This window comes from Exophiala bonariae (assembly GCF_035927105.1).
Source record: "Exophiala bonariae strain CCFEE 5792 chromosome Unknown scaffold_20, whole genome shotgun sequence".
Taxonomy (NCBI): Eukaryota; Fungi; Ascomycota; class Eurotiomycetes; order Chaetothyriales; family Herpotrichiellaceae; genus Exophiala; species Exophiala bonariae.
In genome coordinates this window covers 416180-442276 of record NW_027042495.1, presented here as the reverse complement: position 1 = coordinate 442276, position 26097 = coordinate 416180, and the positions used below count along the sequence as shown (strand labels likewise).

Below are 26097 nucleotides of genomic sequence, written 5' to 3'. Positions count from 1 at the left end.
GAATCGATGCCACAGATTGTGGGCGCGTTCTGATCGAACCGGGTCCTCGCGAAGCAGGGCGTTGATTCCAGGATAAAGTTCCACTTCTCGAGAGTGAGGATGCGTTCGCTGGGGCACTCGGCACCGAGGATCTTTCCTGCGAAGGTTGTGGAGGAAGTGGTCGTGCAAAGTCGATGGAGGAAAGTTGAGGATGTTCCGCAGAGGGAGAGATCGAGGAAGAGCGCCCAATTGTTTTCGATTGCGCCGGAGGTGTGAGAACTACCGGGGGCTCGATGCCTCTACTTCGGGAAGGCATGCCGTCGCCGATTTGTCGTAATGATGGGAGAGGGCCTGTTTTGGAGGGTGAAAGGGATCGAGCACGTTCTGTCCAGAGTGAATGAGACGAAGTCTTTAACAATGACCAGGTAATAGAAGGAGATCATACCAGCTCTTCTTGCTTGCCGCTCCTTCCGTGCCTGTAGCATTTCTTCCTCGGCTCGCTTTGAGCGTTCGGCCTCTTCTTGACCCTGCTTCGAACTGAGGCTGGCAATTCGGGCGAGGAATTGATCCACCGACTCTGAGCCATCGTTTGACGCGTCCATGGCTGGCAAGGGATGTTGAATTTGAATATGAGCTGACTGGGTAAAGTTTGATAGGAGACTCCAGAGGCTATTGTGAAGGCATTATTTGCAAAATGACCAGCACTTAAAAGGAGGACGGCAAGCAATCACCCAAGCGATACAACTGCTCTGCAGGAATGGTTCGGGGAGGAAGAAGGAAAATCTCGTCCGGCTCGAAGCTTGAGGGAGCGCCGGAGCAGCAGCAGAAGGGCGTAGACCGGTAGGATGGTAGATTATGGATGGTCTTCTTGTTGTTGATGGAGTCTGTTGATGGTTTTCAAGAAAGGAAAGCGGGCGCGTCAGTCTCTCCGCAGCCGCAGCCGCAGCCGGGCAAGTCAGAAAAGTCAGGTTTTTCCGAGAGTTTAAAATGGAAGTGTTGGTAGCACACACTAAGAGCTGCTAGGCCGGTTTGAGATGGAATAGAAACAAACATGAACCGGAGGAATATCAAGCTGCGTTTTACAGTACATGGTTGAGCTTTTGTTCGAGTGGCCTTCAAATATACCCAGACTCGGAGAATAGTAACATGCTACTACTGATTTCCCTTTAGTGCTTGGCCGATAGAAAGGTCACCTTCACGATTTTCAAGTTCAACTTGGGAGCTCAATAGTGACCCTATGGCCAGCTGCAAGTCTTTACAGGGGTGCCCATGTCTCTAGGCACCAACACTCAAGGCATTCGCACTTGATCAATACAAGAACAATCGGTCCCTTGCATCTTGAACAACCCAATCCAGGCCCTTGTCCAGATTCTTGCCAGTCATTGCGCTACACGGGATAACAACCCACCTGTGTGTTATGATCCTGGCCAAAGCGAGAGATCTCGTGACTTCCTCTTCGCTCATGCAGCCAGGTACGTCGGTTTTGTTGAGAAACACTAACAAGCTTGCACCAGAAAGCCTCTGTTACCGCCAAGTGTCAGAAATTATCCTGATATAGTTGCAACACCCCGTTCTCACCTCTTCCAGGAGCAAGCCCTGCAGTTCAAGTCTGCAGTCTTCGATTCTCAGGCGGTCGGTAGCATCGACTACCCAAATGAGAGCGTCGGTCTTCTCAAAGTAGTTTCTCCAATATGTACGGATGGTCTTCTGGCCTCCGACATCCCATATGTTCAATTTGTAGCTATGGCTGTCAGCATTGGCCTTCTGACGGCAGCATCTGTAAGGGTGCTGAGTACCCTTGGAAATCGATCGTCTTGATATTGAATCCCAACGTAGGACTGACAGTATTGACATCCTCATTCATGACCCGTTTCACGATGGTAGTCTTTCCTGCATTGTCAAGACCTCTTTAGAGACACAGTCAGTCTCAACTGTTGGTATCTGCCTGGTGGTGTAATTCTCACAACATCAAGACACGCATCTCCTTGTCCTTCAGACGTGCTTTCCGTAGAATAGACAGCATTGTGGCTAGTGGTAAGTGGTAGACTTCTGCCTCATTGTATCATGAAAGGATCAACGGTTGTGCTCATCGACTGAGGCACATGTTGGTCTAGATACTTCAAATTCGCGGGCCACCATGTAGAGTTCCGCACATTAGTGGTTGTCGGTGGAAGGCGCTAATCAGGGCGCTAAATAGGACGCTAGAGAGGACGCTAAAGACGGAACAGGCCGACTATCATCATACTTCGATACTCCGTACTCCGTACTGGAGAACATGTGCCTTGATAATTAAGTTCATCCCCTCAGTCATCTACCTACGACGAACCAATACTCACTGGACAAGAGGACCTCAAAGTACTACTGTCTCAATGAGTCAATCACCCTAAGTTCACTGCAAATCTCTGCGTTCGTGGCAGTGAGTGCTCACTCTGACCCTCAACGCCGAGATTCGCCGAGCCAGTGTTGCTCCCCTTAGAGACCACTTGATTTATTTGTATCTATCTGATTCCACAATATTTTATTTCACACGGCTATGATTCCATCTTTCAACATCTGTCGTCGCCAGCTTCAAGTTGAGATCACCATTTTGGCGGATAGGAAAAGATCCTGTTTCACGGCTTAAGCAGCATTGTCCATACGCCAGCGAGGCGCTCCTTCCCTGGACATTCTATCACAAGCCACTTTTCCATTGACTTCGCTCCATTCTCGACAACATGGATCCAGATCCCCCAGTTGAGGAGGTAATTGCTACATATAATCAGTCACCTGAGGTCGGCATGAGCTCTGATGTCCCGCCTCCCGTAGCCTACCCTATCCCAAAGGTAGTGTTGCCAGACTCTATTACCATTGCATAATTGACGCTAGTGTTCAATAATAGGAGCCAATGGAACGAAAGCGTCCGATGTTCGATCCCAACAAATACGGGAATCCTGTGGCTCGTAAGGTCGAAGAGGACAAGCAATATCCGAAACAGCCTGGACCATCCGATACCGAGCCGAAATCATCGCCTCCGGACGATGCGCCAGACCCTGCGGATAAGCTTGAATCAACACCTCCAGATGAGGAGCTACAGGGCAAGGACAAATCGGTCTCATCGTTTCCAGGCCTGCCGAAGGAACTTGAGGACAAGCCAGAATCTCAATGCTCAAAGACGTCTGAAACCCATGAAACCAGTGTCCAACCTACACGGGTGGTCCAGACCTGGTGCTTCGAAAAGGCTACTCCTCAACCTGGCAGTGAATTGGCAGATCAAGCAACCAGAAGTGATGACACCAATCAGCTCAGTAACTCTGAGTACGACAACTCACGCCATGAATCAATGGCTGAAAACACCCAGGGTGATATGCTTGTGCAAGCACCAGGGTTCAATTGTCACCCCTATGGTCAACTTGGCCGCAGTCGACCGACCAAAGTGACCTCACCTGAGTGTCGAACAGACCCTGCTAGAGTAGTCGATGGTACTACAGCGCCTAGTGAACACACCCCTCCAGAGGACTTCGATACCTCGGGAGCATCCGCTATCGACACAAACAAAGACTCAGTTGTGGCTGTTGACTCGTGTGCTCGTTCCAGTGAATTTTCTGGTCAGGAAAGCCTCAATACCCTCCAGGAGCCTTCCATCACTATGAGCTTAGATGCCGCCACATCGGCTCATGAAGGCCCAAATCCAGTCTCTGATGAGGTTTCAGAACATGAAGATACCCAATCTGAGGTCGCAAACTCATCTTTCTCAAGCATTACTCGTAAAGAACTCGATGCGGAAGTTCGCTCAAAGCCACACATTGCTCATCAAACTGCCATCATGAGTAAACCCATCGTTGAATCTCACTCCAAGCCATCGTCCTCCGACAAGGCCAGAGCCACAGTGATTCCTAGGAATACTGCTCACCATCGTCAAAATGCAGAGCCTCCAGTCACTTATGAGACCTTGAAACAACCTGGAGAAAGTCCGGAGGAGACAATGCGCCGTCTCCAGGTTGCCAAACAACGAGAAGTGGTAATTAGTATTCAGCAAACTCAAGACAAGAAAGGCGGACATACTGCAAATCTGGCTGAATTGAAGAGTCTCAGAAATCCTCTCACACCCGATCAACTCAAATCACTCGGCATTTCAGCTTCACCCTCAATTACGACTCCCAACGGCTCTCAATTGTTCCCGGCAGTTACCCACTCGACACCCTCAGGATCTCCAAGTCCACTTTCACTTCAACGTCCTAGCCAACCAGTCAAGTCAAAAGTTGGGAACTCGAATGAAAGTCAACCTCGTCCGTCTCCTCTGGGTCAACTTCATCGGTTTACCAACAGTGCCGACGAAAATAATCTCAGCGTGTACAAGAATAAATTGCTTGCACCCTGGACCTCCAACACCCAGTTTAGTCATCAGGACGAGTGGGAAATGGCAAAAGAGATTACAACTTCAGTCTGGGCGACTAATGACCACGCAGTTGAAATGTCAGTGAGCGGAGACAGTGGTTCCATGTATCATATGGGGATTGGCTGTGACTTAGGAGAAGGGGGACTGGGTGTAAGACAACAACCGGGGGCAAAGCCAGATCCGATCATTGGATGGGATGGTCAACTGGTCCCACCACCTGTTGACTGGGAAATGCGTCCTCGTTACAATACTGAGCGTGGATATGTTGACGCTGGTTTCCTGGCATGGCTCGGACAGACTGTACGAAACACTCTTGGTATCGATGCCCGTCCTCAGCTACAATTCGAACGTGTTCCCACTGAAGTCGTCTTGGACTTGAGTTTGCATCCTGATGGTATAGGATTCGTCCCCCGAGATGTCCTCATCAGTGCAGGCAATGCACAACATTACGGCTACAACATCAACCTGAAGACCGAAACATTCCTGGACGCAGTTCCGACTTTGGCAGATTTCGATGCGGTGGGGCGAGTTGATGGACGTCTTCCCGAGAATCTCCCATACAAAGACGAAACTGTAAACATGCTGATTGAGAGAAAGATGCAGCATGTACAACTTGATACCAAGCGTTGGGAAGAATACTGCAACGAACGCAAGGTGTCCGAGGAGAGGAGGCTTGAATCCATCAAGCAGGCCATGGAAGTTGTGCCCACCATTGAAACTCCTCGTCCCCGGGTAAATCTGTATCTTCGTCCAGCCTTGGAGCGCGACATTCCTGGTATGACTGCGGTTCTCAACTGGCACATCAAGAACGGAGTACGCACGTCTGAACTTGGTCCTATCTCTGAGCAGGACATGCAATTGCGCCTTGATATGGCCAAGCAGTCCAAGCTACCCTTCATCGTTGCCATCGAACGCACTCGCAGAAATACCCAGCAGAAGTCAGCTAGACGAGCACTGAACCCCAACCATCCCATTCAGAACACAGGTCTAAACCACAATGGTCTCGTCAAGGATGAACATGTCGTTGGCTGGGTATCCGCGGTCGACTGGTCATGCGTCGACTACGTTGAATGCATTTCCGCCGAGCTAGAACTTTACGTTGCTCATGACTATCGTCGGAAGGGAATCGGTCGATGCCTCTTGGATTCTCTCCTAGATGCCACCGACCCGGACTACACAAAAGAAGGAGGCTACGACTTCACGGTCGCTCCCGAGATCGCGCACATGTACAACTGCGGCGGCAATCGTCAACTCCATAAGATCATCTTCCAAGTTCGCACCTACAACAAACCTCTCACTGTCAAGGAGCAAAAGCGACGCGATACCTATCTCAGCCGTTATTCAGGCATTGCCAATGGCAACGGAAACGTGAACCACGTGGCCACAGGCAGCAACGCATCCGCATCCACGGGAAAGCAATCGGTGCAATGGAGCAAGAACACGAACGAAAAGCCTGCCAAAGAGAGCAGCATCATCGACGACCTCGAGGACGACTACAATCTCTGGCTGCGAAAATGGCTGGAGGGTTTCGGCTTCGAAGAAGAGTCTTGCCTCAAGAAGATCGGCACCAAGAACCGTCGCTTCCTCGACTCCCGCTATCTCACGCGCGAAACCAGCTGGCAGCCCGCCGACCGCAAGTTGCCTGACTATGCCGAGTATCCCATTTGAGCCCGGTACATGACGCTCCGCAGGCAACAAAGTCGCAGCCTGATGCAAGCTTAGGATCGGCTCCCCCCAAGGTGTTGACAACAATCGACATTCCAAACCAACCAACCAGAGATCCAGAAATATTGGGCCATCTCGTGTGTACGAGTACATAACTCATTTCCATTCCTCCTCTTGTCTTTTCCAAATCCAGCTTTCAACCTCAAATGATTTCCTTCCACAGCACCACTGCCTTAATACTCAATACTCGAAAAACATAAAGCTCCCCAAGAACAGAAGGGACACCGGAGCATACGAGTGCGTGCTGCATACAGATTTTGCCAAGCGACATTCCAGCGCGATAGCATTCAGATGATAGCGATCTTCCTTCCCTCTTTAGCGGAAAACCCGGTCGAGGCGTTTCAGGGATATCGATGATATCAAAAGGGTGTGATTTGCCATATTCGACATGGCATACGGGATATGGGATATGCGATGCGGGTTATGGAATGGCGAAAAGGAACTACTCAGGTGATGATGAATCGTATCGAATTCGATACCGGCCATTACGTACCCTACAAAGGCACCTAGCATAGCGAGTTCATCGGATGCGATGACTGAAGGCTGCATCATAGCAAAGCATCGCATCGCATAGCATAGCATAGCATAGCGTGCACAGCAGAGCAGAGCACAAACGAACAAATGACAATGGCTGACACCGTCAGATGGATGAATGCTGCTCATTCATCCCCATAGAACAGTCAATACTTCCTCTCTTCGTGTTGTTCTCATGTTCCTCCCTTGACCGCACATAGGACGGCACGCCATGGTGTCTACAAACATTCAAAAGGGTCTAGACTCACGGTGGATGTGTGCGGTGATTAGCTGAGTTAGGTACTCGGTCTTTTTGCGAACTCATTTCAACATGGACAGCAGCAGTATACAAGTATCGCAAGATGGATCGTTGGTTGAGGATGCAGTTAGCCGTCGCTTGGGACCTTGTGAATCAAGTACGTCACCTAGACAATCGAGATCTCGAGAGGAAAGAGTCCAATGGAATTAGGTACCTGAGCCCCTAGGACCTTCGGGAGGACTGATTAGTGAATTACGGCACGCCGAGGCATGAAAATGAACCATCACTGTTGTTGTGCATTTGCGACTTTCTTCATGAGTCGCGATACTCAAGCACATGTTGAGCACGCGTCGTGTGGGTCTGTTTAGAGGCTCTTCGTATCAGCCACTTCAGATGAACTGTTCCCTTGTCATTGTTAGTCCTTGTGCTGAGATGCACAGAGGAAGGGTTCGTTGTGGCTGTTGAAAGACTTCTGGTGGACCAGCAGGGGCTTGATTTAGTTTGTGTGCCCTAAAGCCTAAAAGGGAGTCGTGCCCACCCAGTTCAGCTGATGTCAACCCTGGGGGCAGCCAGGATGAGGATACACCAAGCAACCAATAATGCATGTGGAAAGCAAAGGATTTTGGGCAGGCAAGTCCTAGCGGAAAAGCATGGCTCGGTTAAGATTTCCGAGCTTGAGTCGCTCTGTTTTTCAAGGTTCAGGTTGGGCCGCGACTTTCCCAGTTGGTGCCTGTGCCGGGTGAAAGCCCGTGCTCGTGTGTACTCGTACCACGGTGAGTACGAGGGCGAGTGCGCGCTTCTCCTCGATTGCATGACAAGCTGAGAGCCACGAGATGAGGGATGCCATTACCCTAGCTCGCATGAGTCGTGTTTACGTCAAATTCCTCTCGCGTCTAGACCAGAGACCCATGCCGGATAACAGAAGAGGCGGTCTTCTGGGGAAGCACGGCAAACAGTTCATGGCCACCAACTCTGTTTCGCGTTTCTTGCCTGGTGCGAGCGATTGCGACACCTGGAGTCGCTAGGTAAGTTCGATAGGCGAGACCAGCGGGTAGAAGATCAGCCAACTGGGAGATACGAGTAGGGATAATCGGATATGCAGGTCATTCGGACGGATTGGGGGAAGCTCAAAGTGGGATGATTGGCGTTGCAACCATTCCCAATTCCTTACCTCGTACCGATTCGACCCATTCAGTTGATCTTGGAGCCGAGAAAGCTTTGCGTACAGATATTGAATGGATGGGGACAGAGTCGTGCATGAATTAGGATTATTCCAGGGTCGGTTGTTGAAAGACGTCTGTCAAAGGATTTAAGTGTCTCCAGGATGCAGCTCTTCAGGGGGGCCGAGGGCTCCTCTGTCTTTGAAGTTCGGGAAGGGACTAGGGAGGGAAGATTCCGGCGAGGGCAAGGCAGGAGCACCCCGCGCCTTGCATTTGTTGTTGCCAGATTTTGACACAACGTGCCTGTGTAAATACCATCCTTGATGTTGAGGCGTCGTTGGTGCAAAGTGTCATGGGCCGAGTTCTGGATTCGTCGGATGTCGTTTCGAATGATGACTGAGAACTTATTAGTCAGGCTGAAAGAGACACCAAACGAATTCTCATGCCATCGCCTGGTATCCCGTGGATTCGGGAGGCGACAGTGTTGTCTTGGGCACAAGGTCTGACAGACCAACTTGAAGGCATCAACCGTGGTCTACAGGTGTTTGTTCTTCCTTATCCTTCTCTTCAACCCGTGCTCAAAAGGGAAAGAAGAAAGCGACAGCGGCAACACAATAGGACAAGTCAAACTGTCTCTCCTCACCTTTGTCATCTGTCTGTTATTGATTAGCAGTTAGCTGCAGTGACTGTTAGTTGGGATATACGTATTCTGACCTGGAGTTGGCGTGCATAAGCCTGATGCGAAGTACCTGGATCACGATGATTCATAGCTAACTTAGTCCCGTGTCTTGGGTGCTGGTTGACGTCTTTTAGTTAAGCCAGACATGGACCTACGCCTACCCGGGAAGTAGTGGGGTCTGGATTATAAGGGAGGAGTGGCCTAAAAGTTCGGCTTCGGCAATGCCTGTAGTGCCTGTGCTTGGGCTGCCAGTGCCAGTGCCAGTGTGCCAGTGCCTGCAAGTGTCCTCATCCTCGTAGCTTACATCCCACTTGTTCAGGACTACTCACACTCTAAATCCTCACCTCTTCGAATCATCGGCAGAGGGCATCAATCTTCCCAATTCTTCATCCCAAAGGGACCCTCTTTTTGGCTTGGGCTTTACGGATACCTTACCTGAACCTTGCAACACGCAGCCAACATCCTGCGTGCCCATTTCTCAAGGGTCGTGCTCCCCACCCACCTTTCACCTCTCACCAGCCGCAGGCAACCTGACCTCACTCGAACCCTCCGAGACCTCGATAACCTTTCTTCCTACTGCTAGTCCTCCTCCGCTTCTTCTTCTTTCTTCTTTCTCTTCCCCTCCACCTTTCTCGCCTGTACCTTTTTCGCTTCCTCTCCTCCCATCTGCTGTCTGCGCGTCCTCTTAGTCTTGCAGTGCTACTTGCTCTTCTGCTTCTCTTTGGCCCTGCTCTTCTCGGAGTTTCCTCGAGTTCGCGGTCTGATCTGTGTGTGGCTTTGGCTGTATCAATTTAGCCCCCATCTGAATCACTGCGCATTTGATCCGGTACGTTGACCAATTCTCTTCTCTGCCTCAACTGCCTTTTGGTTCCCGGTCGCACAGGTGAAAGCGCGTGAGTGGCTGCTGCGCGGCGCAGAGGGTCATTGTGGTGTGGGATAATTCCAAGAAATTTGCTAGGTGCGCAAAGGTGCAGCTTGCGCGCAGGACAAGACCAACTCAATTCGCATTCGTGCCTAGCCGATCCTGATTGTCAGTGAGACGAGTCTGAGCCCGAGACAGAGTGCTGCTCTTTCAGAACAATCACATTCATGCGTCGTCACTACCCAAGTCTGAGGCTTATGAGTCTCACAAATCTTTTACTTCACGATGGACAGACGCTAATACCTTCTGACTCTTAGACTACTCTTCATTCAATTCTCCAGACAACCTTTGCTCTCGCTTTGCATCTTGCAATCTTTGAGATTCGCCGTTCGGGTTATTGTTCTGCGACAAAAGTTGGCCAAAAACGAGTCGGGTTCCAGATTTCGCACCTCCATTAATTTCCATACCCTCTTACGGCGAGTCCTTGTAAGAGAAACGTCCATTCAAACCAGTTTTGGTATGTCCCGATTGTCGCCTCTTCCCTGAATGAGGCTCACGGCGGTTCAAAAGAGATTGATATCTGACGTGGTATCACAGAATTATTGTTCAGCTTCTAAGCGGTAATTACTTTCAATATGTCGTTCGAATACGGTCAATTCCCCAACACTCCACAAGAGGGAGCACCGGGCCAAGTTCCTACTCCTCAGGATGGTGCGCCTCCAGGTCAGCAAGTCGACCCTTCTGGTCAACAGCCAATGCAATTTTCTCCCCAAGATGGAAATTCTGCCCCTCAGGGTGGCCCGGGAGGTGACCAAAAGACCACTCTCTGGTATGTGTGACTGGACAACCTCAGCCCATGTTGATTTTACACCTATTCTAACATGCTTCCAGGATGGGTGAACTTGAGCCATGGATTGATGAGAACTTTGTTCGCAATCTCTGGTTCCAGATGGGTGAGCAAGTCAGCGTCAAAATGATCCGTGATAAGTTTTCCGGGTAAGTCATGGCCTGGGGTGCCGACCTCCTACCTCCTTCACGTCTCTGAACTCATGTTAGTAGTAATGCCGGATATTGCTTCGTCGACTTCGCCTCTCCAGCTGCTGCTGCGAAGGCTCTTCAATTCAATGGCCAACCCATGCCCAACTCTGCTCGCCCATTCAAACTGAACTGGGCTTCCGGTGGTGGCTTGGCCGATCGCCGTGACGATCGTGGCCCCGAGTTCTCCATCTTTGTCGGTGATCTCGGCCCAGAGGTCAACGAATATGTTCTCGTTTCTCTTTTCCAGAGTCGATTCCCGTCGTGCAAATCTGCCAAGATTATGACCGACCCTCTTTCTGGCATGTCCCGTGGATATGGGTTTGTGCGATTCTCCGACGAAAGCGATCAACAACGTGCTCTCAGTGAGATGCAAGGTGTCTACTGCGGCAATCGTCCCATGCGTATCTCTACTGCTACCCCCAAGAACAAAGGAGGTCCAATGGGCGGCGGTCCTGGAGGCCTCAACATGCCCGGTGCAAACCCTATGGGCTACCCTCAACAGATGGGTGGCCCACCTCTTGGTTACTATGGGCAGCAGCAACAACAACAGTCACCCCAGCCAATGAATCAGTTCACTGATCCCAACAACACCACCGTCTTCGTAGGAGGTCTCTCCGGCTATGTGACTGAAGATGAGTTGCGTTCGTTCTTCCAAGGGTTTGGCGAGATCACCTACGTTAAAATCCCACCTGGAAAGGGTTGTGGCTTCGTTCAATTCGTTCAACGCCATGCTGCTGAGATGGCCATCAACCAAATGCAAGGATACCCCATTGGTAATTCTCGTGTTCGTCTTAGCTGGGGACGCAGCCAGAACAACTCTGGCCCAGCAGGTACTCCATACCGTCCGGCCCCACCTCCCCCGATCTACCCTTCCATGGGTATGCCTCCTTCACACTCATATGGCAATTATGCACCAATGAAGGTTAGTTACCACCGATCCTGAGCATCTCTGCTGTCGTGCATTCTGACCAAGTGAACAGTAATTTTATGGCTTGTCGGCGCAGTCGGCGTTCCGGCCATTGAACTTCCATATCCTGTTGAATGGACACTGCGTTTCCTTTTGTCATTGAAAGCAGCGCAATCGAACTTTAGCGTCATCGTTGGGGTGGGAGGGTGTTTGTCAAAAAAAAAAAGTTCTTTCATTATTGCGATGAACCCCTTACCATCAAAAATTTGCTCAGATGGTCAGTTGGCTGTGTACAACATCAACGTGGCATTCGCTTTTTGGGTTGAAGTGACGATACCAATGAAGGACGAGCTTGCGCTTGGAAGTGGTTTTAAACGACACGGAAGAAGGAGAGTGTGATGGACGTTTGTGCGTTGAAACATCGGCGGATGATGAACTAAGTTGGCCACCGAAGAAAATTTCCTTTTTGCCCCTCTCTCTCTCTCTCTCTCTCTCTCTCTCTCTCTCTCTCTTTTCTTAACTTTATTATGGCCATGTACCTTTCAATGAGGCATCATGGACTCACCAGCGTAAGGTGGTCTTTGATGCGATACTCAGGAAAGGAGTCTGGCATTGAGTACACGAAAGACCACGTCATCCACGAAAGCGTGAAAACTCACGACATGAGTACTAATGTCTTCTTCCTCGATACTGTGGCTTAATCCAATGCAAATCACAGTTATTAACATCCATGTTCCTGGTCGTCCGATCTAGGAGTATTGTTCTCTCGTCCGTGTCGTTGCTCTGTTAAAGGATTCACGGCCCTTCGCAATACTAGTAGAACCTCCGCCCACTTTGTGCTCACTCACACCCAGCGCGGCAGTTCTTTCCGAGTGATGACCGTACAACTTGGGCCTCTACAAATTTCTCCGCGTGCCAAGATCAAACTGAGCCTCGGAACATGGGAAATCTAGTCGTCTTCTCCAAATACTTTCTCGGTTCTGTCGTCGGCGAGTCGGGTAAGCTCAAGATGGGGTACAGGTTGCAGAACAAGATATGTAAGAAGCTTCGGGGGCTCGAACACCTCGCGCGTCTACTATTGATCTCTCGGGGTAGCTCACCAGTCGGCCTGTAGACGTCTTGAGTTTGAAACCACACAAGAATGGCGTCAAGAGCGATCCGAATTGCTGGCGCGTCGGGGTCTGCTTCCGACCGACGCCATGCCATGGCGGCGTTCGCAAAGGCTCATCCTTCAGACCCCATTGACGTGATAATAGCAGATTTCATGAGTGAAGTCAATATGACTATCGCGGCCGCCCGCCGAGTCGATGCCGATTCATTGACTGCTCCGAACGGCAATGCATTCATAGGTGGAGGTCCTGCCTTTGAGGCTTCATTTCTCGAAGCACTGGAGCCGGCTCTTGAGGATCTGGCCAAGTATCGGATCAAAATGGCTGTGAATGCGGGTAACGCAGATACCGAGGGTCTCTACAAGATCGTTGTGGACATGATTCAAAAGAAGGGGCTTCAGATCAAGGTGGCTTGGGTGTCTGGAGACGAAGTCCTTCCTGCTATCAATGCAGGGCTCAAAGATGGATCCTCTCGTTTCAAGAACATCTATACGGGTAAAATCCTCTCATCGTGGGAGTTTGAACCGATCTATGCTCATGCATACTTGGGTGGCCTGGGTATCGCTGAGGCTTTCTCACAAGGTGCCCAGATTGTCTTATGTGGTCGGGTGGCCGATGCCTCCCCAGTCATCGGTGCTGCATACTGGTTTCACAACTGGCAAAGATCTCAGCTCAATGAATTGGCAAACGCGTTCGTTGCTGGCCATCTCATCGAATGCAGCAATTATGTCACTGGTGGAAATTTCTCTGGCTTTAAGAGCCTCGAACATAGTCCCAAAGGCTGGGTCGACATTGGCTATCCGATTGCCGAGATCTCCAAGGATGGATCAGTGGTCATCACCAAGCAGAAGAATTCTTGTGGCACTGTGTCGATACACACTTGTTCTTCTCAGCTACTTTACGAGATCCAAGGTCCGTGGTACTACAATAGTGATGTTACTGCAGTTCTCGACCAGATATGGTTTGAACAACTCGGTCCTGACAGGGTCGCATTGCGCGGAGTGCAAGCCTTGCCTCCTCCTCCAACGACCAAAGTCGGTCTGACTGCTCGAGGAGGCTTCCAAGCTGAGGCTTGGTATTTCATGACAGGCCTAGACATTCCAGCAAAAGCACGCATGATAGAGGCACAACTACGACACGAACTTAAACCCCATTCTAAAAAATTTTCTGCATTGTCTTTCAGTGTACTAGGTTCGCCGGCGCCAAATGCGGACAATCAAAATGCCGCCACTGTTGTCTTCCGTGTCTTTGTTCAAGCTCGGAACGCAGATGACATTATGCCAGCGAAGTTCCTGCGTCCGATAATTGATAACATCATGCAGAGTTATCCGGGCAGCACTTTCCATTTGGACTTCCGACAGGGCCTTCCGAAACCATTCTACGAATACTATGTGACACTGCTTGATCAATCTAAAGTCCAGCATTTGGTTCACTTCAATGGCAAGGACACGATGATTCCGCCTCCCACTTTGACCAAAGTCTTCACTGAGCGTCAGCCAAGCCAACCACTCACAAGCATCCAGGTTGATCTCTCCAAATTTGGGCCAACAGAATACATTCCATTGGGTACCATTGTGAATGCAAGATCCGGTGACAAAGGGTCTGATTGTAACTGTGGATTCTGGGTCCGTCATGAAGACGAATACGTGTGGCTCAAGAATCTGCTCTCGATTGAGACAATCCAGGCTCTCTTGGGCAAGGAGTATGACACCTCACGCGTGCCCAAGATCGAGGTAGACAGATTCGAGCTTCCAAACCTGAGGGCGGTACACTTCCTGTTCAGAAATCTACTGGATCGTGGCGCCACGAGTACATCCACTGTAGATTTTTTGGGCAAGAATTGCGCGGAATTCTTGAGGTCTCGATATGTCAATGTTCCCACAAGGTTCATTGCCAGAGGGAAACTATAGACATGTGAGGTTGTTTAATCCCAGGGTTAGGTTTGACGATTGCTATCGGGTGCTGCATGCTGTAAGTCATTGTCTAAATAATCCATAGCAAACGGGACAAACAGGTGTTTATGGGATACAAAATCACCAAGTCTATTCACCTTCAAGGTTTCTGTTTACCCATCTTTCTCTCAGCATGATGGAGCCTCATTGAACACATCATCTTCACTGTTACGGCGGCGGGCATCGAAGTGACAAACGCGCCCTCCAGGCAGCCTGATGCTGTGAATGTGGTGACATTGCGACGACCGGCACGCGACCTATAAATATATCTACCATTCCTTTCTGACCTCTGGATTCTACAGGTCGATACTTCTGTTTGCACCTTTCAACAGGGCCTCTGACTTGACCTCTGACTTGCGCAACACATCACTATACTTACCGTGCGTGAACTTGAATAGAACAACGACAAACCATAACATCAAATCCACACACACCACGCGCAGAACATTTCCACCCTACTCAGACTGTACTGGACATCATGTGCTATCAAAACTGCACCAAGTACGAGTGTCCCAGCTGTGGAGTAGAACCAGTTGCAGACCAGCGCAGCTACATTCTTTGTCTGCGCAACTCGGGATGTCGCTGGCTTTATTCGGCACCAGAAACCCTGCCTCGCCAGGTTACTTTTGAACCTGGCCCATTGTGCAGCTCATGTCGACAGGCACATGAAAGACAACGCCACAGTGCCAGAAACACGGCGCAGAATAGTGGTTGTTCACAGCCGGGCGTTCGTCAGCGACGACAGTCATTATCTCATCAACAGCAACAATCGTACACTCACCAAGCGCAACATGAACATACTCAACAACGACAACAGCCACATACTTACCAACGACCACGTTCATACAGCCGCCACCGACCACAGTCGTATGGTCAATCTCCATCACGGGATACAAGATCATATCCCAGACATGAAGACTATTTGTCTCAACAAGATCACTATTTGACGCGAAGATCAGAGCAGCGGCAGCGGCAGCGGCAATCAGAGCCGGAGTGGACAGAGGATCCATACTTACCGGAACCTCAAGTCGATGGTGTTAACTACGAGAACTGGTATCGCGATCATGGTACTGAGGTTACACAAGTCTCGCCTCAAGAGCCTGGGCGATACTCTCCTCACGAGCATAGGCGATACTATGCTCAAGAGCCTATGCGGTATTCTCCTCAGCGGGCATATCGCACTCGCCCATCATCACCTCCGCCACTAAGACGGCGCCATACGACCTCCGGCCGTGGAACAGCTGGACCAAGGCGGCGATATGACTATGAAAGTCGTTACCGAGCACCAAATAATCGCGCCGAAGCCACCCCTGTTCCTATGTCTCGCCATGCGGATCGAGGAGGCGAGTTCAGTGATGATTCCCCTGGCGAATATTTCAGCGACGACGATTTTGGGGAGTATCGCAACGAGTACTGGATCCTCGATGCCAGATCCAGAAGGTACCGATGAGTGAAAGCTCCTGAACAATGTGTGCACCATGGGTTTTGGGACGTAAATTTTATGGCCTTTGTTCTTGGGCGACAAAGAAGCCTTGTTTTTTTTTTGGTCGTGAAGTGCTGATGGTGGTGTCCTGATGGAAAAATTAACTTGCAGCTCTGCTTTGTGGTTATCTCAGCTTGATTTTTGAGCATGCAGTCCTGATTGAAGCGAGATCTGTGCGCGTATGTCTCCTTTACTTGTCATTCACAGTTGGATATGAATGAATGGCGAAGCTGATTCGGAGACTCATCCTTTTCCCAATGTTGCTGGGTGGGAGACGATTTGTGTCTTTTTGGATAGTACTACTTTGACAGCCAATGCATATGATAAATCCTCAACCAGTCTTCTCTTTGCCACCAGATGCTTTCTATTCACACAACTGAGAGACGTAGTTCTTCTCTGCGTAAGAGCTGTTTCTGTAACCACACTGCTCCATAGTGAAAAACGCGTTGGACAAACGGATGACTGCCTGAGACTGGTAACCTGTGGCTACGAGAAACACTTACCTAGGTAACATTGATCAACAACGCATAATTCAGATATCTGGTCTGGCTTACTGCCTCGTGTATGTCGCGTCGATGGATCAAATGCCTTTTGGGCTTTTTGTTTCTTTCCATTTTGTTTCCTCCGCAGAAGATCTTCGCCTCCCAGTCTTCTTGATATCGGAAAACATAAGGAACACTCCAAATTCGCAAACCTCAATCAAACTACCCGTAACAATACCTCAGGGCCTTTTCCAGAATCAAAGAAAGCATATCTTGTCATCAAACAACACCAACGCGATGCCGTTTCGCCGTACCCCTGCCAATGTGCTTCTTCCTGGAACCCCCCAATTCACCATAGTTGGACCAGAGTACATCATGGCACATGGCGACCCGGAAGACAATATTCTCAAGCGACTATCCAGAGCGATCAATAAGCCACTGAGAAAGCCAATCACCAAGATCCGCAATGGATACCGCCGTCTGCAAGACTGGAGTGCGACCCAAGCCCCGTTCCACCTGGACCTCGAATGCAACTGTCGAACCTGCCGTTCAGGAAATCAAGCACGAGCCAGAATCCAAGATCAACTTCGTGAGGAAATGGCTGAAGTCCTTCCTGATGTGCCACCACCTCCCTACGTGGATGCCGACCCAGTGCCCCCTCGCCTGACTAGAGACAGAACCAATCCTGGGTCAAACACTCGTGAACTCCAACTCCGCGGCGCCGCTCAGGATTTTCAACAACTGGAGATCTCTGGAGTACGTGAAGCCTTGAACATCATGGACAGCGTCGTTGAAGAAGCCCGACGAGAATTGAGAAATCTCAGAGAAGAAATTGGAGAGGAGAGAGAGCGACTGGCCGCTTTGAAGCGACAAAAATTGGCACTGGATGCATCGATTTCAATGTCGCGGCTGGAATGGAACCAGGAGTTAGCACGCTCCCAGGGTGCCTCTGAACGTCTGGTGCATGGACGCCCATCACGTCATCAAGAGAATAAATCGAGCCCTCGCCATGGTCAAGAACGCCAGATCCGCTCACCAGCTCGTCCATCTCTTCAAACACGGCACGTCCAATCACCACTTCGGCGACGCGATCGTGAGCATGCAATCCGTCCACTCGAAAACCATCGCCCTCGTGTCAATGTGTCCCCTCAGGTTCGTTCTAAACCTTTCATTCTTACACCTGCGCTCCGAAGACGACAGTCGCGTGTTGCCGACAATCTGGCGCTCTTGACTAATTCCGGAACCCTCCTTTAGGTTGATCGACAGACTGCTGCTGTTGTCGTATCAAGAACACAGCTATCCCGGAATAGGATATGAGCTTACTTCCATCCTTCGAGATCCTCGACTGTTTCGTCTTACCTTGGTAGACTTGTTATGGTGGACTTGATTGGATATATGGTGAATCGTGAATTGTGAATCAGCGATATTGGGGAAGGATGATAGTTGTGATGCCTGGGGTTATTTGCTTGGAACCGAGAATCCTCCATGTCTTCCTGGCTTGGCAGTCTGGTTGAACATAGGTTGCAAGTTCTCTGAGTGGAACGTCTGAAGCTAGATTGCGGTTTATTCGTTCTAAGGTGAGGTTATATCACTCGCTTGCACTGGCCTTGCATGACAAAGCAATTGCAGGTGATTTCGATGGAGAACAATCTGCATACCGCCAATACACGTATGCAGTCCTGCTCTCATTTGTTGCGAGATGAACGATATGGGTCACAGATGAGCTCCAGTTTTTGTTTGTACTGAGTATGGGAAAAGTTTTGTTCCACCTGCGTGTCGATGGAAGGCACCATACAGAATTGATCATACCGATTGGTAGTCCACAGAGCTTTTCGATTATCCCGTGGACATCACGAGCTTTGCCAAACCATCGTTGCAACTTCTTGAAGTCAGATATAGACGTTCATTAGAGATAACTCACCGGGTACTTCGGTGGCATGTTCGGTTCAGAATATAAGACATGAAAGTCTGAGAGGGATCCCGCTTCTGCAGACTACATCCTCATGAAAACAAGACCTCGAACAAAACAAGAGAAATCGAACGACACCTAGACGAATTGAAGTCAGGCCCAGAATCTCAAAATGACGAAAAAAAAGTAGTTGGCCTCTTCGAAACCCCCCATTTTGTACACCATGATTGTGACATGTCTGCCATCCATGAGGCGGAATATAGGACTGATCTAGTTACTGTTTTTAGTTCTTTACCAGTGCTCTATCTGGAAGGCCACCAACCAACCACTAATCAAAGCCATTAGACCATAACGCAACAGATGATAATGTGATGTGACTCGAATATACCTGACTTGGCTGAAAGACCTGGCTTAGGGGAGGGTGCCGTCGCTAACTTGGCATTCCTCAGGCCCACTGGCAGAGGAAATCAACGTCGACATTCACCGGTCCTTCAGTGGCTGGTCATATACACAGATGACTATGCTGATAAAAGAATTCATATTTGCCGTGTTTCGCACCTGATTATATCTCCATGAGTATGGGCTTAGGTAGCCATGCACTTCCCTCCTCATCTCAGGGGCTTGCGGAAGCTATTTGCTAGCTCGTTATTGAGTCAACTTAGAGATAAGACACGCCTGTTAAGACCTCAAGATCTCAGGAACCGATTGCGCCTTAAAAGCACTGTCCAAGATCAAAAATTGATACACATAAATTTCAACCTCGTCCAGCAGCCAATACCTCATCCTCGAAGACTGTGATCGCCATCGCTACATCTGCTGCTCATTCTTTGCCTTCATATCCGCTCGGATCCATCCAAGTCAGTTCCCAAATGTGGCCATCAAGATCAGCGAATGAACGACCATACATCCATCCATGGTCTTGGACTTTACACACGTCCACCTTGGCCCCCAAACTTCCTGCCTTCTCCACGAAGTGATCCAACTTGTCCTTTGTCGCTATACTGATGCACAGTAAAGCCTGACTGAGCTTGGTCGGGTCTGCGATTTCCCGATCTGCCGGAAGGAAGCCTTTGAAGAAAGGTTGGCTGAGTAGCATCACCTTGAGGGGAGAGGTGTGTGCCGCCTTCGCGTCAGGATTGTCGAGGTGAAGGTCCAGAGGGATTGAAACCATGGACGCATTCTGATCGGAAAACGTTTTGTTCTGGACAAAGCCGAGCGATGTGTAGAAGTTGATTGATGCTTGTAGATCGGAGACTGGGATATTGAGGAAAAAGTTTGTTCTGTAGTCTGCTGGGATGGACATGGTTGCTATCTCGAATCAGGATACTAACAAACGTGCTCCGCAGACTGTTCGCAAAGATGTTTCAACTGATGTTCAAGTTGAGTTTCCAAAAGGTTAGCTGTAGCGGTCAAAGAATTCAAGGGTCTCCTCTTCGCTTTATGCCTTTTGACAGCGGAGCAACATTCCTGCGACGTATTCGAAGCTTTGTGCCTGAGCAGCATCCTCGTATTGCTTCTGAGGTCAATTGGCTGTCGAGGCCGTGTTGCCTGGCTGCCACAGCCCTTTCTCCGCATTGCCGAGACGGGTGGCTGTCTACCACCAATAAAACCCGCTGAAGCCTACTGCCGAGAGATCTGGGTTACAAGAACGATTCAGCTCAGAATAACAAGGCCGCAGATGAGTCGAGGTTTATTAGTTGGGGTTATGAGTATAGGCGACTCTGAGTCTTAGGATGTGGTCATCGTACTCAGCACACAGCCGTGAGCGTTGGCCACGTGACGTCATACTCAAAGCGTCAAGTCATCAATTAATTGCAGGTCATTGCCCACGGCATCATCAAGAACCATTGGAAAGCCGGAGGTGAATATTTGATCGAAACAAGGTCCAAGAGCCATGTTCCATCACGAATAGTATCAAATCGAGTTTTGAGGGAATGGAACTCGGTGATTGCTCAAAGTCAATCGTGAGGATGTGGAAACTTTACCTGATGCTTCTTGACAACGTGATTGGATCCAGCGTACAATCTCACAGGCACCGAGAGTAACCTCACTGCTGATCCTGTGAAATCAAACATACAACAACAAGCACCACCGCGCCAGTTTCTGCGCTTACTCTTTTCGTATCTGGGTGTCATCGAATGAGTCACAGAGAAGTTATCCATGGGCAATGGGATCTGATCGAAAAGCAGTGAAATAACGCCCGATACGACCGAAGCGAACAAGCTCGGGCTTAAGCCGACATATAAAGACGAAACTCTCGAGAGACATGAAGTAGCCATCCAGCAAAGCTCTACACTTCCAAAGTCAAGAAATTGCACCTGCCAGCATGTCTACCAAGGATGTTATCTATGCAGAAGCAGTAGCGAACTACACTGAATCACATCTCATTCCAGCAGCACCAGAGCTTGACCATGCCTACTCGAACAGTACAGCCCATGGTATACCAGAGATCGCGATCTCCCCGGCACAGGGCAAATTTCTCTCCTTGTTGACCAATGCTTCTGGTGCGAAGAACGTGCTTGAGCTTGGCACGCTTGGTGGCTACTCTGGCATCTGGTTTTCAAAGGCACTCAAAGAGCGCGGGGGCAAGCTCACAAGTATCGAGATCGACAGCGCACGGCTTGATGTTGCGACTCAAAATCTCGAGTACGCCGGCGTCAAAGTCCCAGAAGAGGTTGAGATTGTTCTGGGTGCCGGCTTAGATGTACTGCCCCAGATTGCCAAGGACATTGAGGCAGGAAAACGCGAGCGTTTCGACTTTGTCTTCATCGACGCAGATTGGGACAACCAATGGAATTACTTCGACTGGGGTGTCAAGCTGTCAATGGGAAAGGGAAGTATCATCTATGTGGATAACACTGTCCGCCAGTTGTTGGAGAGCGGTTCGGTTGGGCCGAATAAGAAGGATCCCAATGTCGACAGCCTGGTTGAAAAGGTTGGAAAAGATGACAGAGTTGAGGCGACTGTCATTCAGACGGTCGGAACAAAGAACTTTGATGGCTTCTTGCTGGCTGTAGTGAAATAAAGCTTGCGATCTGGCATCACAGCATCAGCATGATCTGTCGACTGAGTGTTTCCTATCGTTCCCCCCCTTTTTTGTCACCCACAAAGGAATGAAGCCACCATCAAAAATTACAAAACCAGCTTCGGATCACAGTGGGCCCGAATTAAACTCACCGAAGAGAGAACTCTGCACTCCAGAGGAAGAAGGTTGGTTTGTAGGCTATACTCGCAGAAAAGGATGGTTCTGCCTCCCTCCCGCCGGACGCCACTCTAGATATGGCCGAAAGAACACTCCTCGCACCAGAGCAGGTAGTTAGTCAAGGAGTATACTATAGGGATAGTATCATCGGCGAAGATCAGTCATTCACCGCTACACCATCTATTCACAGCGTGACCATTGATCTTATGGCCTAATTGTGAGATAATTTGGGTACTTTTATACGTATTCCTTAGCGCCGCGAGGCTGGGTTTTAATCCACTGCCCTGCTTCACGGTGAGTATACATGATCTACGGCTCGATAGCCGTAATAAGCCTGATGGTCAAGTTCGTCGCATTGATTGTGGCAGGTGCTAGGTATTACTTACTACCTTGCGATGAATTCTGTGCCTTGAGGACTATGTGTGAAGAAATGAGGATTGTATAGCTAACTTCCATTCCCATGACGAAGCTAGGCCATCGGCTATTCACCCATGAACGACCTTCTGCATAAACTCTGTTGTTCCGTACTCGGTGTGGAAGTTCAGTGGACTGGGGAATTTCACAATGGCTTCATTCATTTGGTTCATTGTAGGTCGCCACAGACACTGTGCATGTCTCATAACACAAGGTGACAAACGCCATTGTTTTTCCCGAACAAGACTGGAATAACAAATGCTCTTGTTTTTACTCCTCCTCATTTCTCGGTCTGTGCACAATAAGCAACCAAGGTTGGATAGTCAACAATGGGAAAGCTTTTGATCGAGAAAGTGGACCCAATGGCTTTGGTAGATGAATTCTATAGAGTTATAAACACATATATAGGACTCGAAGTATGCCTCAATATTAGATTGTTTTTGGTCACACCTAACTTGAATAGCCCTGAGCCTGTGAACAATTCTATTGTCCACATCTTAGACATCGATTCAGACCAGTTGTCAACCCAAACACCCAACAATTTTAGTTCAAGAACTAACATTCAACCAGCAATCTTAGTTCAAAGAACTATCTTTCAAACAACAAACATGTGCAATAAACATATGAAGCACTTCTTGTGCCGAGGATGCAACCGCACCATGGGAACGTGTTACAATCCAGAGCTCTGCCCAAAGAACTGTGTCTACACTCCTGTGAAGTTTCAAACTGAATCTCACGAGTACCTCAAGAGCCACTATTCCTGTATGAAGTGCACAAAGGAGGGGAAAGAAAAAGAAGAGCGAGCTGCAAAGTTCCGAAAGGCGTTGGAAAGTCTTTCTGCATTGGAATTGTCGAAGCCTTCAGAGTCAACTGCATCAAATACGCGCTCTGAATCCTCAAGATATGGAGCTTCAACGAAATCTGTTGCCTCGTCAAGGGGTACCACAGCTTCGTCGGGGGTCTCAATTCAGAAGTGCGGAGTGCTTTCCAAAGAACTAGTCTTCAAAGATAGAACCAGAATGGTTGTTGTTGAACAACTATGGCCTGGCCTTGAAGAGTATTGCCTGACGGACCCAAGAATTGATTACATCAAGTACCAACTGTACAATGTTGATGGAGCCGTTGTGACTACACGTCAACACTTCAACGTCAAGTGACAACATAATGGTTGGCTACATACATCAGCAGTCCACCCCTTCACTTTGAGACTCGGTGAGTTAATTTTACAATATACTAACATTTAATAGCTGTTTACCGATGACCAAGCTCATCCTTGACAATATAGTAATAGATATGCCAACTGTAAGTTTGTTGTGGCATTATATCAAAGCCTTGCGCGATCATTCTCTTCCCTTTGTGATACTTGATCATATTCTGATCTGATCATTACCAAAAACAAAGTCTATCCAAACGACCTCATATCCTATGTGAGTTGATATTGATTTGAGATTTCGGCGGTGCTTTTTTTTGCATAAGAATGATTTCCTTCTACTGCACTCAAACAAAGCTTGCAGCTGATACCCACCCGTGCAGCCTCGTGATCAATGCTAACTCTGTAAAGACATCACTACGGATCCATGTTCGTCTGGCACCCTGCAACGGCTTGACCGCCTACTGAAACATATGAAATTCTCTCTCTCACTCTCTTCTCATAACCTGTTCTCATGAGCAATCGATCAACGCATTAAGATGTGTCAACGGCTCGTTGAGGTCCGATGTAAAGGATGCAAAAGCTCCAAGATCTACCTCCATCGGCACAGATGTCGTAACCGCGTCTATGGGACTCACCTCGAATGCGATAGCATTATTAATAACGACAGATGGAGAACCCCAAGGTCTTGCAGGAATTGTAGAGACAGAAAGAACGACCTGAGTGATCAACGACACAATCGCGGTTTGCATGGAAAATCCACTTCCGCTAGAGGTCTCCCAATTCGCGACAGTCGGACATCTTTGAATTTGAGCAGCATTGAAGAGTGGCCTTATTTGACACAGCAACCAGACCAAAACATCTTCCCTGGTGCACCTATTATTACTGACACTCTGCCTGATATCTCTTCCTCCGAATCTGTGGGTCTCAAACTCTCAAATGCAACATACGACAGATTTCTCCAGCCGTCTCAAACAGTAACACCTCCACCACTGCCAACCAAAACCTTGAGATTCTCAGGCCTTTATCTACCTGATATCATATGGGCACCAACCATCTGCAACCAATCGACCTGGCAGATATCTCCTCAGAAAGCCACCTTCAACAACCAACCGCGATGTGTCTGGAGCAACAATTCAACCAGTCAGCAACTGTCCTGTGATATCTTGCCGAAGGGGGATGAGCTAGACGGCCACCACGACCGTATCATGCAGATGATTGCCGATCTGGTCTTCGAGAGCGATGATGCGACAAATAAACATAATAAGGAGTTCCAGAATGGCTTTGCAGTGCAGGAAGACGCCAGAGTCAAACGCACGAGACTGTCTGGTGCAGCGAGTGATTTCCGCCCTGGCAGTCAATACCATCAGCGTGAATCGTAGATGAATGCTTCACTTGATAGGCAGTGGCATGATTGGCACGGTGACTCGCTGGTGACGGTGCAAAATGCGAGACGGTGCGCGAGGCAGCAGGTTCTTTGGATAATTAGACGTGTATAAAAACAGCAAACCGAAAACTTCAAACTTCAAATCCGGGATATCAAACATAATCGCAGAGATGGTCTGGGATCTAGCAATCGACCCTCGAGCAAACATCAATACCAGACTGCGAAATTACACTTTCCAACACATATCTACAACAACAGCGCAGCCCCATGTTTCTCCAAGATGTGCTGCAAACAGCTACTCAATTACGTCTGCCGCAGATGCAACAGAACCACTCGCGAGATGAACTTTGAAATCGCAGGTTGCGGCCCTGCACACCAGAGTGGCGTGGTTTGTCAGTATCCGGACACAAGAACACGCGTTGTCTCGGAACCAGGTTGCCAGTACTGTCAAGAACAGCGACCGGGCCCAGCACCAACGTTCAACCAGATGCCACCATCATGCGCCGTCCGAAACCACAACGGTCTCTATCCAGGACCACTCTATCAGACTGTGGCTCATGCATACCTTCCTGCCGCGCAACAACGCAACATACCTTATGGACGGAGCTACCACCAAGAATACCAACCGCAAGGCAATCTCAGAAGTACAAGTCAGCCAAATAGGTTGTTAGTAAATCCACCAGAGGATTACAGACTTCCAGGACTGGGACAATATGAACACTCCGCTCACTGGGACGTACCAAGCAACAGACCACAATCCCAAGCACCATATCCCCAAGTGCAGCCGTACGAGGGAGGGTATACTCGAAGACCAGAGCACAAATATCACGACTTATCTGGCCCTTCCACATATCGGGCGAGGCGCACGTACACAGATGAGGAGGAACAAGAAAAGCTTGCTGCCGCTGAGGAAGCCAATCTTCAACGTGCTCTTCAGGAGTCGCGTCGCGAACATGAATTGAACAAAGTGAAGAGAGCTTGTTCCGGACAAGGGAGAAGAATTTCAGCTCTTGAAGATCAAATGGACCGGGACAGAGAACGGGCACAGCATGATCGAGAGGAGAGAGGGGGGCCACAGTATAAACGAGAAGAAGAACAATACCGCGCAGACTTGGAGCAATATCTTGCTGAGAAGGCAGCTTGGGAGGCATCAGAGAGGGAGGCAAGACCTGCAGGTGAATATCTTGAAAATCCTCGAGGCTTGTCAACAGGAGAGAAACCATCATTTATGCCGTCACCGGGTAGAAAAGAGAAAGAGGTCTGGATCAGAGACGTGAGAAAAGTCGATGGAAAACTGGTTGAATATCGAAGGAAGCTCAAGTCTTGGGAATATGAACTGCGCTAGCGCCATGATTGGTAGCCCCGTGCTCAACGTTGACGGAGCAATTTGAGAATCTTGAAGGTCTGTTAGGATACTCAAGCCAGGGGCTTCGGCCAACCTTGAAGACCATATGCTGGTATGAAGACAGTGGCGTTAGTAGCTGGAGTGTACTCAAGAGGATTAATTGCCAA

The 26097-nt window shown here is 49.2% G+C and overlaps 10 protein-coding genes across 10 annotated transcripts; 8 read left to right on the top strand and 2 right to left on the bottom strand.

Moving 5' to 3' along the window:
- Window positions 1–1287: 1287 nt before the first annotated feature.
- On the bottom strand, window positions 1288–2002 carry LTR84_005455 (uncharacterized protein; the record flags this gene model as incomplete). The annotated part of the gene is made up of 4 exons (XM_064849024.1): window positions 1288–1500; window positions 1558–1720; window positions 1776–1886; window positions 1944–2002. The coding sequence occupies 4 exons, from the start codon at window positions 2000–2002 to the stop codon at window positions 1288–1290; spliced, it is 546 nt and encodes a 181-aa protein (XP_064704238.1).
- Window positions 2003–2693: 691 nt separating this feature from the next.
- LTR84_005454 (uncharacterized protein) lies at window positions 2694–6022 on the top strand (the record flags this gene model as incomplete). Its single annotated transcript, XM_064849023.1, has 2 exons — window positions 2694–2801; window positions 2858–6022. The coding sequence occupies 2 exons, from the start codon at window positions 2694–2696 to the stop codon at window positions 6020–6022; spliced, it is 3273 nt and encodes a 1090-aa protein (XP_064704237.1).
- Window positions 6023–10187: 4165 nt separating this feature from the next.
- Window positions 10188–11573, top strand: LTR84_005453 (uncharacterized protein; the record flags this gene model as incomplete). The annotated part of the gene is made up of 4 exons (XM_064849022.1): window positions 10188–10381; window positions 10444–10548; window positions 10609–11512; window positions 11571–11573. 4 exons carry the CDS (start codon window positions 10188–10190, stop codon window positions 11571–11573), a joined length of 1206 nt encoding a protein of 401 aa, XP_064704236.1.
- Window positions 11574–12638: 1065 nt separating this feature from the next.
- On the top strand, window positions 12639–14516 carry LTR84_005452 (uncharacterized protein; the record flags this gene model as incomplete). The annotated part of the gene is made up of 1 exon (XM_064849021.1): window positions 12639–14516. One exon carries the CDS (start codon window positions 12639–12641, stop codon window positions 14514–14516), a length of 1878 nt encoding a protein of 625 aa, XP_064704235.1.
- A 520-nt stretch (window positions 14517–15036) lies between these two features.
- LTR84_005451 (uncharacterized protein) lies at window positions 15037–16008 on the top strand (the record flags this gene model as incomplete). Its single annotated transcript, XM_064849020.1, has 1 exon — window positions 15037–16008. The coding sequence occupies one exon, from the start codon at window positions 15037–15039 to the stop codon at window positions 16006–16008; it is 972 nt and encodes a 323-aa protein (XP_064704234.1).
- Window positions 16009–16820: 812 nt separating this feature from the next.
- LTR84_005450 (uncharacterized protein) lies at window positions 16821–17777 on the top strand (the record flags this gene model as incomplete). Its single annotated transcript, XM_064849019.1, has 1 exon — window positions 16821–17777. The coding sequence occupies one exon, from the start codon at window positions 16821–16823 to the stop codon at window positions 17775–17777; it is 957 nt and encodes a 318-aa protein (XP_064704233.1).
- A 1475-nt stretch (window positions 17778–19252) lies between these two features.
- On the bottom strand, window positions 19253–19735 carry LTR84_005449 (uncharacterized protein; the record flags this gene model as incomplete). The annotated part of the gene is made up of 1 exon (XM_064849018.1): window positions 19253–19735. One exon carries the CDS (start codon window positions 19733–19735, stop codon window positions 19253–19255), a length of 483 nt encoding a protein of 160 aa, XP_064704232.1.
- A 1023-nt stretch (window positions 19736–20758) lies between these two features.
- Window positions 20759–21457, top strand: LTR84_005448 (uncharacterized protein; the record flags this gene model as incomplete). Its single annotated transcript, XM_064849017.1, has 1 exon — window positions 20759–21457. The coding sequence occupies one exon, from the start codon at window positions 20759–20761 to the stop codon at window positions 21455–21457; it is 699 nt and encodes a 232-aa protein (XP_064704231.1).
- A 2315-nt stretch (window positions 21458–23772) lies between these two features.
- Window positions 23773–24580, top strand: LTR84_005447 (uncharacterized protein; the record flags this gene model as incomplete). The annotated part of the gene is made up of 2 exons (XM_064849016.1): window positions 23773–23813; window positions 23869–24580. 2 exons carry the CDS (start codon window positions 23773–23775, stop codon window positions 24578–24580), a joined length of 753 nt encoding a protein of 250 aa, XP_064704230.1.
- A 345-nt stretch (window positions 24581–24925) lies between these two features.
- On the top strand, window positions 24926–25930 carry LTR84_005446 (uncharacterized protein; the record flags this gene model as incomplete). The annotated part of the gene is made up of 1 exon (XM_064849015.1): window positions 24926–25930. The coding sequence occupies one exon, from the start codon at window positions 24926–24928 to the stop codon at window positions 25928–25930; it is 1005 nt and encodes a 334-aa protein (XP_064704229.1).
- Between the last annotated feature and the right edge of the window lie 167 nt (window positions 25931–26097).